General features: G+C 36.2%; 1 protein-coding gene across 2 annotated transcripts; it reads left to right on the forward strand.

Moving 5' to 3' along the window:
- On the forward strand, positions 1-2781 carry LOC594097 (transmembrane protein 177-like). 2 transcript variants are annotated; one of them, XM_011672753.2, is made up of 2 exons: positions 1-100; positions 904-2781. In XM_011672753.2, the coding sequence occupies exon 2, from the start codon at positions 944-946 to the stop codon at positions 1868-1870; it is 927 nt and encodes a 308-aa protein (XP_011671055.1). In that variant the 5' UTR covers positions 1-100; positions 904-943; the 3' UTR covers positions 1871-2781. The 2 variants fall into 2 exon arrangements, with proteins under 2 accessions (XP_011671055.1, XP_011671054.2); XM_011672752.2 differs by having other exon boundaries at positions 13-418.
- The last annotated feature ends 7590 nt before the right edge of the window (positions 2782-10371 follow it).

Genomic DNA, 10371 nt, shown 5'->3' on the forward strand with positions numbered 1-10371 from the left:
CTGGGAAATACTCTACACATAATTCCAAGATGTCAGCGCCCATGAACATTTTATGTAACTCCAGGCTGAGTCAGAATCTGTGAATTTGAGAAGAAATTAAGTAAGTTTGTGTAATAATGATGTGACCAAATGAAATTATTGATTGTTATTCTTTTCTGATCTTGAATACGAAGATGTGTTGTGTTCAGGCTACCTTGCCTGGCCTGTTTGCTGACTACCGGCCGCTGTGTCAGATCAGCAGATCAGCTCAAGTGTGTGATGGCTCGCGCGGGAGTAGGGGCGGCGGCGACATGTTCGGTGCAGCACCGGGTACAGGGTGGGCCCCAAGCCCAGCAACCCAAGTGCTGGGCGCGACACGGCCTGCAACGTGTGTAACGACGACCATAACGAACTTGAACAACAGCAACAACAACTACATGTAAGCTTGAATCAAAATATGAACGAGCAACTTTAGAATTAAAGTAGTCTACACCCCACCACAAAAATTGACCAGACATTCATTTAATTTTCACGTAGGGGCACTGGTCCGAGAATAACTTAAGGATCGTCCGCAAAAGACTCCGCATAAATCACAACCAACTTGAACAACAGCAACAACGGCGCTAGTTCAGAAGTCCATCCAAAATTTGCCCCGTAACTCCGGCGTGGAGATACCCTAGTCCCTACTAAAACATACCAAAAATGGAGTAAATGTTCATCAAATGTCCAAATAAAGATCATGATTTAAAAGTTGTTATGTTTGTTACCTGTTTCGTGTCAATTTTCTTGTTTTTTTTTTAGTATTTTTCGGAAAATCATTGATATTAGTATAAACTTTTTTTACAGGTTTCACGGCGAACCGCTGTTAGGAGTTATTTTCATGGTCCATATTAATATTTTATTGTGTTATCTTTATCTTTACAGCAAACTTTATTGGCCCCCCCCCCCCCAAACTGGATTAGACATGTCAAGATTGGCCAACTTTTTACGCAGGCCTCGCAACTTTGCCGCTGTTGCCGTGGCCAGCGCGGGAGTTGCCTTCAGCTACAAAGCAGCGCCCCACCTCTTCCCAAACCACATCTACAGACCAATCTTTGAAGCATACAAGGCGGGAAAGCCGTACAAAGTGACGGTGGAGCAAGAGCAAGAATTTGAGCAAGCCTGCAATGACCTCAACATCGATGCCTCCAAATACAGGACGTTTGTCACAAGCCGCTGGGAGGTCAAGTCAGTTGGCCTTCCGTGGTTTCCAGCGGGGTGCCATACAGGGATCCCCGCCTCGATGGTAGCGGAGCCGGAATTGACCAACCTGAGATTCTCCGGACCGATCAAGGCTAACCTTGATACAAGAGAGGGAATGTGGTTGAAGGACTCTCTGAAGCTGAGTCCCGCGGCCCGTAGGTTTGCGATGGCTCAGCAGATAGCTCTAAGCGACAGCAACCTATCTTTCTATCCCATCGTCTTAGCGCCTATCACCACGCTGACTGGCTTCGCAACGACCTTCATCATGCATACCATCGCTCCTATCGCGCCGATCTTCGTCACAGGTCTCGGCATCGGAACCTGCTTCTACTTTGCCTACAGCTTCCTCTTGGGGTCTGTCAATGAAAGGATCGACCTGAAGGTCAACCAAAGACTTGCTGCCATCAGCGACGAGTACACCATGGGTGGACTAGAATTCTATGAGAAACTCTTGCAGAAGAACAGGGGACTACGATCACTTCTTGGAAAAAAAGGGGAGCACCTTTACACCTATTATGGCAACGAGACATCAGGACTGGTCTACTCGACTGGAGCAACCAATATTCAGAAGAGAGATGTTTTGAAGAAGATGGTGGAGGCCGCTGAGATGGAAAGAAGAGCCAAGGAGAAGGCAGATGCTGTGTCATGATATTTAAGTGTAAAAATTTGAGATATTATTCTTATTTTAATGGTCAACTCCACAGTATTTGGTAATTTAGTGCCCCATATATTACCAAGTATTCTGGAATTATGATATTAAAATGTTTATTACAATGATCATGTTCTAATTGAAGATAAACATGATCTGATCAAGTAACGGTAGAGCTATCAGCTTAAAGGGAGAAGGTCATCAGTTTCCATGCGCAGAAGTTCATAATTTGCTGACACCAGACTTGGTGGAGATACCATTAATGGATGTACAAAATATCTTGTTTACTGTCATTTATCAGCAGTATTAATCAATGTGGTCATGATTTATTGTACTCTAAGTTGACAACTGATCGGTGACATACTACATTTCCTCTTCACTGTGTATCAGTAATGTTTAATTTTACAATTATTATTGTATGTATCAAAATTGCAAATCAGGTTTCCTAGTAGAGCAAATCAGGCTGCCATTTTGTTACAGGAGAATAAAATATACACATTTTTCATACTCAATTGTTTGTTCTAAAAATTATCTTGAATCAGTTTTTTATATTATTATGTGCATTTTCATTCATTGATTTTGGATTTTCAACAAGAAAATTGGCTATCATAATTGATCAATGATATTCATAAGTGTATATTTTTTCCCAACTTTTGCAATACCACAGTATAGCAACATATTTTTGAAATAAATAATGGAGAAAGAAACAAAAGAAAATCATATTCCTTTTTGTCGCTATGAAGATTAGAAAATGAATTAGTATAAATAGTCTCATCAAATATGTTCATTTGAATTTGTCAGTCTTTCCATTTTATATTCAATGATTCTTTACAGAGAAAGTGTCTCTGTCTAAAAACAATCTTATTTTGTGTATTAATATCATTCAGAATAGATTCAGATAAGCTTTATTGATCCATGTGAAAAACAGAGGAAATGATAAATTAAATACATGTATGTTCTGAAATCCAAATTAGTGCACAAATCTGAATGTTATCACTCCCTGTGTAGAGCTTTCAGACATGATATCATGACTTTTCAACTGCTGAGAGCCACAGGGGTGTAAGCCCACCTACATTAAAGGTAAAGACCAGTTCTGGTCATGTGATTGCATTGTGTAAGAAACATTGTGGAATCGATCGGAAAAGGTTGATCATCTAGCATATAAGTATTTGTGTGTACTGCAAGATTCTGGAATCATCAAAATGATAAGAAATTTGACCCAGTCTTGGTAAAGTTACAAGCACTGTACACAGAAAGATGTATATGGGACCATGCGATATCTATCCAGTCCGAATAGATATAATAATTTACCAAATATATGAATTAGTAGGCAGTTTCCCGGGCAAATTTGTATCATCACGTATTAGTCAAAACATATTCTTTCACATGATTGGTAATAAGAGCTTCAATTTCATTTTTTAAGAGGGGGGTGTCTCCGGAACTGGTCTAATATTTTAAGATAGATTTAAGATCCTTCTGGCCCTCTACAGACAATATACGTGACCAAAAATAAGTAGGTCTGTATCAAGACATTATAAGAGAGAAGTAGCAGACATCACATTGGACTTTCCATTTTGTACAAAGAATGATTTATGGCAAAAAGTGGAAGATGTTTTCTCTATGCAGTATTAATTCTTTTGTATGCTTGCTTTATCAAATAAAAACAAAGAAATTTCATCTGTGAATTGCTGTGTCATATTCAGTGTATATAGGGGGTAAGTGGAACAGAGAAAAGAATGATTTTGTTATGAAGGAGAGGAAGAGAGAGAGAGAGAGATAGATAGATATGGAGATGGACACATACAGAAAGAGAGATGGAGACAGATGCATACAGGAATAGAAAGAGAGAAGAGATGGAGACAGACGCATACAGAAAAATCGAGAGACAGACAAATACAATGAGAGAGAGAAGGAGATACCTGACAGCGTCCAGAGAAGGAATAAAATGATCTCAATAAACAAAGGCTTGAAAATACAAGATATAGAAGAAATAGAGAGCAAAGAAGGAAAAAAGAAAAGTTTGAGAACACAAGCTCTCACATGGAATATAAAGAGGGAAAATACAGGGAGAAGGGGAGGGGAAAAAGTGACTGACACATGGAGAATATTCCTCATCTGGGAAAATGAAACTGTTCACTCCAATCAAACAAAACATCCAAAGGCAAGAAGATTTTCTTAGAAAGCAATTTGTTTGCATTTATTACATCCATCGAGATCAAAGCATGTAAATTCACAGACATTGGGATGGACATCCTCGGTAATTACGTCTCCATGATGATGATATTACGTCGTAAATACGTCGTAATATCTTTTCACTTGATAAACACAACCATAGGAAAAAGAAAACTGAACAAAATACAGGTAAACAACTTCTACATGGCATACATGTACATTAATAAGATCGATAAATAATTTTCTAAATTTACAAATAATGATCTATGATATAATCATACACATTTATACAACATGCTCTCTGTATGTGAGTTCAGGACGCTATGTCGGGTATGTACACGATGCAATGATGGTCGAGAACTTAACTGTCACATGCTCAATATGTGAACAACCCTCTGCATCCAACTACTACTTTACTGTTAAAAATTGAACTGTGTTACAAACTTCCTTTCACACGTTATGCAGTTAACTGCCTTAAAACATGCCATGGCAAAATAAAGTGCTTCACATTTATGTACTTTATACTTGTAACACACAGATACATGTACACATAAGTAAGTCACTCTTAACAGGCCTTTCTTTTTACCCCTGCACTGTACTAGCCTTCCATTTACACAAAAATGCTTTTGTTGTTTTGCCACAGCAGTTCTTTCTTTTAGGTGTTTTACTGCGTTATGTGTTAACAATGCTTAAATTGTTATCTTTTCCACAAGAGAGAGCAAAAATCGATACATTTACATTTGATTCTTCATGATTTCAGTCCTTAGGCTTGTATCATTAAAATTCCATTCCTCGCTCTATAAAATACTGGCATTTTATAAAAATCCACTGGTAAAAAATAATCACTAGTTTCTGCTTAGTTCTGATAAAATTTTGCAAACATGAAAGACGATTTCTTCTCAGTTAATACAGTTAATTTGCTAATTATGATGTGTTGATTATGCATTAAAGCGATACTGAACTGATCGAGTTTCTGCCCTAGCGTACTGTTTATTGCACGGCGCCATCTCATGGTCAACTTGCCAACAGTGCGTAACCCAGTACTGAATTTCCACTTGGAGGCGGAGGACTCACGCGAGAACCAACAGCGCAGCTAGGGAACCAGCAAGTTACGAGACCATACTGCTATAGCTGACCTGAGATGGCGCTAAAGGGAATTTTGCGGTAGTGCTTCTAGTACAGTATGGCTTTAAGATGTATGGATCTCTAATCCATGCTTGAAAATAGCTAGCTATTCAGTGAAATATGAAATTACAACAAAGGTACAATGAACTAATTATCTCTTTTGATACTTACAACACTACATAACATATGTATAGTAATAGTGCCTTTGGCATTAACAGGGTTTATAAACTGTTACAATGTTGATTTCCTAGATTTTAGAAATAAAAAAGGACTTGATACGATCAATATCTTGCCCAAGATTAATCAAATGAACACATTAACAGAGACAAAGGGATGAATTCTATATACCTCAATGATTGGAAAATGGAATATAATGACAAAGATACAAAGTAAATAGCCTATGTGAGTATGGTGACAATACTGAACCAAAAACAAATAACAAATGAAAACAATTGAAAGGAAGCAAAAAGGATATAATACAGTATCACATTAACTGATCCTCAGCTGAGAGAAAAACTAATTCTCACAGTGATTTGTATGTAATTTTTGTATGTAATTGAGTACGAAAAACAAATTAATCTACATGTACATGAACTGATTCAAGAGTTTAACAAGATCTTACCATCAAACAAATAAAAAAGGATACAAAACAATTGGTCATCACTGCATTTACAAATCACGATTCTACATCAAATGAAAGCATATAACAAAACAAAATCCATTTGACACTGCATGTCAAATTTACTCATAATAGCTAAACTCTGACTTTCTTTAACAATACATATACCACAATCCAACGGATCTTAGATTTTTAGTAATCTGAATATACAAATATTTCCAAATAGACGACCGATTGATTCAATGTACAATGCTCAATAGACAATGACGGAAATAGACAATGTCAAGATAAAAATGTATGTACAAGTCTAATCTTCTTGAAATACCTATGTACAGTTTGAACAGATTAATAAGACTTTAATCTTTAGTGGAAAAATACATTTTGAAATAGAGCACTTGTAAGCATTTCATGGGCAATACTTTGTGAATAATATCTATACATATCTACAAAATGATCCTCTCCTTAAAAATGGAGGGAACAAAAGAGATCCTTAAGGTGTATGATGATACAAATTGGCAACACTACCAAACAGGGGCAAAACTGCAAAAGGGAAAAACATCATCTATTGAGAGGCAGAAAGGCGTAAATTATTTTTTAGATTATATGAGTTACTGTCCTTCCGGTTCCAAACAGATGAAATGATGTATTTGCACAGTCATACATATTACATCTACATATATGGATTAAGTAGATTCTTTTGTGAAAAAAATAGGAACACTGGCGTTACTATAAACATTTTGGGAAATACAATTCAAGGTACATTACATTCAACAAAGGAAGCTCACACAGTGCGTGATTTTAGGCTTTTTAAACACGAGTTGTACTTGATTAATCATATAATAACACTAAAAGACCACATCATTACACACATAGAAGGAACACGATTCCAGAATTAATTGAATCGATTCACTCTCTGAAGGGGAATCCGAAGGTATCAGAATAAATGACTAGACACCATTTCTGAACAATTAAACTTCCTTATCAGAAATATAAGATTACCGTTTGATTATAACTAAATATTCATTAGTTGAAAAGGTATCTATGAAATATATCTTACATCACAGCTGGCATACTTAACAAGTATCAACTAAATTATTCAAACCTTTACCAAGTTTTGCATTTATTTAAGTATGTGAAAATTAAATTTTTCCAAATTTATATTTCTTGAGAATGAGAAATATCAAAGCTTACATCTAAAAGTATTCAACCAGTCCACCTTTCATCCTTGAGTTACAAAAAACATCAGATTTACAAGGGGCATGAATAATGTTAACTGTATCTTAGTGGTACACAGATAGTGGTTTGCAGATAGCCTTAACTGTTAGAATGTTATGGTTATTCCAATGAACTGTCAAATTATGATCCTAACTTTTCAAATACTAGATGCACATCACATACCAAAAGGTACCCTCTTTTAGTAAAATAAAGACATAATTTGTAGAGCACACTTAAATACTGACTAAAATAAACCCAGGAACCATACTAAGGTAGTGTTAATATCCATATAAAGCACACACCATATATGTTGATGATGTAAAAATATCATTTTTTACTATGAAAAGCTCTAGTGATAAAATGTATTCTTTTTGGGGGGGTTGCTGAAAAATGCTACAAAATGTGAAAAGGCAAGATTTACAAGGTATCCTGGTTTTGATAATAAGGGGTAAAAGGAGTATCAAAATGTGTAGTAGAAATGTAGGAATGTTAAGAGACCACAGCTGTTGAGTGGAACATATGAACAGTTGTAAATATAGTCAAACCTGCTTTAGTGACCACCTGTCTACAAAGACCACATTTTGTTATTTCCCTTGAAAATGGTTTCTCATTGAATCATGTACTAAAGGAACCTGTACATATAGACCACCTACCTATAAAGACCACTTTTCTTGTCTCCCTTGGGTGGTCTTTATAGACAGGTTTTACTGTACCATATTGTGTGATCGAAGAGCAGACAGACGTTAATCGACATGACTGGAGAGTTAGCGTCGTTCTTTTTTCAAAAACTTTGCTTTTGGGGAAAGTATAAGTATGCATCAGATGGTATAATGTCTAGGCCAATTCAAACAGTAGGATGTACATCTACAGGACACGTATAGAGTACATTTGATGCATATATCTGACAGATTATTTTTTCTGAGGAATGATACGCTTAATACAAAAACATGTGATATCTGTGTACTGTCTCGTTAGGGACCGTTCAATATTCATATGTCACTTCTAAACTCTGTTTACAAACAAGAGAAATGGGTACAAGTACTCACATAACAACTTTAAAGGGGGGGGGGGATGGGGGGAGAGCAAACATGGGATGATAAATTTTGGTCCAAGCGAAATCCAAAGTAAACTCATCCAAGCTATTGGAATTATCTTTGCCTTGCATACAATCAAGTAAAGAGCTATTGATAAGTCCCCATTTACAACACCTCAACGTTCCAGCACATGATGCATTGCAGATGCCACTGGAGCATGGCAATCACTGTTCCTCTACACAACAAAATAAAACAGTTTTTAAGACTATACATGGAGGGACGTCAGGCAATAAAGCCGTAAACATGGCTAGCCATTATACAGACTTTTGATAAAGTGAGAAGAAAAATAAGTATGTGCTGTAGTATACCTAACAACAATGTTGTATCGGTACCTATGTTTTTCTACTTAAGTACAAGCAATTAATCATGAAATGATCTTAGCTTTAGAATTTGATAAAACAATCTACAAAAATATGTCTTTGTTCTATATCAAACGTACATTTACATACATGATTTCTTTCAAAAAGTGTACAAGAAACAAAGCACTATAAATGCAACGATGCTCCTTTTCTATGGAATACAAATGCTGATTGGAAGATCTCACATCAATAAATGTGACCTTGTAAAAGAAAAGCTCTCCAATTTTGGGAGAAGCGAGAGATAAATAAATGAATACATAACAAATTTATGCCAGCGAACTCATACACAATATAATACACAAGAACCAAAATGTACAAATCATCATTTAGATTATTTATTCCTTGTATCTTTGGCTACGAGTTGCAGAAAGAGAGAGAGAGAGAGAGAGAGAGAGAAGAGAGAGAGAGAGAGAGAGAGAGAGAGAGAGAGAGAGAGAGAGAGAGAGAGGGAGATGGAGAGAACGAGAAACTGAAGGAAAATGGGAGGTAAATGCAAAGGAATATTAAAGAACTTTGAGGTAATACAAAAAAGGTCAAAAACAGATTGAGATGAAAGGGGATGGAGAGAGAGGGAGGGAGAGAGAGAGAGAGAGAGGGGGGATCAAATATTGACTACTTACATTAAAAACAGATAAAATGTAAAGAGAGGGAGGGGGATTGAGTAAGAGTGACAAGAACGATAGCCCTTTTATAAATAATTCACAGGTTAAATGATAGACACATTAGAATTTCATTCTAACCGATTGACACAAAATCATGGACACATAAACTATAGCACAGAGGTGTACTAGTGTTCTTTAAAGGGAGAGATGGAGAGTTTGAAAATTTATTTCACGAACACTTGCCTCTCTCTACCCATGTTTAGTAAATGATTAACAGTGATAAAAGCTTTCTGAAGTAAGATAGTGAGATAATTCTGGAGTGCATAGAGCCCATATTCAAGTAGATAAATGCAATGTGATTCTAGCTGTAACAATAATTCAATAAAATACACTGTATTTCAAAAATACTATATTACAAAAGGGGAAAATTTGCAAGAAAATAAAAAACATAGATTGTATGTAAACAAACATGATTGGTATTATAATTCATGGCCGGTGTCATTTCACTTCACAGAAATATAGCAGAGTTATGATTTTTGTCACAATTGATCAAAAAAGCAATTTAAGTTTTTTTCTTCATACTTAATCTAATGAGGCCTGCTATTCTTACAGCATTTTTATACCCCTGCATAAAAACGTGTTAGTTCTAAAACATCATTAGTTCAATGAACTGTCAAATTAGTTCGGTAAGAATAGTAAAATTTGAACCAATCACATAAAATGTATCATTTGTTGAGAGCCTAAAAGGCATTATCTTGTATAATTTAACACAGAGTTAAATTTCCTTCTGACTCTAATGAGATGGCTTCTTGTTGTAAAAAATTTCTCATCGGAGAGTTCACTTAGTCAGCTCTCTGTCTTTGCCTACAAATGGGCTCAGGCGACCCCGGTCCGAAACTGAATTATGTTAAAGGTTGGCCCCCAGACGTAAATAATCATATCTGATTGATGCATGTCTGTAAAAACCCAATTCCATTATTCAACACAGTGTTAATGCCCTTCTGGCTCTTAAAGGCCCACTACACTACTTGTAGCTACTTGCGCCCTCTATATAACAAACCATGCCTAATCGGTGACCATTGGTCCCCCATGATCCTCTTTTTCTTATGTTAACTGAGAGCTGAGTTGATGAGATAACCACCTGTCCAGTGACCTTGCAGAGCGCTCTAATCCCTCCTTAAACTATGGCAGATAAGCTTTAACAGATAGCATATATTGTCAAAAACTATCCAATTATACAGATTCTTCTGAGATTAGTTATTAGAATTTGATTTAAATAGATTTTGGTTTCAAATAGATAACTTGCAAGTGAAAG

The sequence above is a fragment of the Strongylocentrotus purpuratus genome, unplaced genomic scaffold (genome assembly GCF_000002235.5).
Source record: "Strongylocentrotus purpuratus isolate Spur 01 unplaced genomic scaffold, Spur_5.0 spur5_scaffold_19, whole genome shotgun sequence".
Classification (NCBI taxonomy): domain Eukaryota; kingdom Metazoa; phylum Echinodermata; class Echinoidea; order Camarodonta; family Strongylocentrotidae; genus Strongylocentrotus; species Strongylocentrotus purpuratus.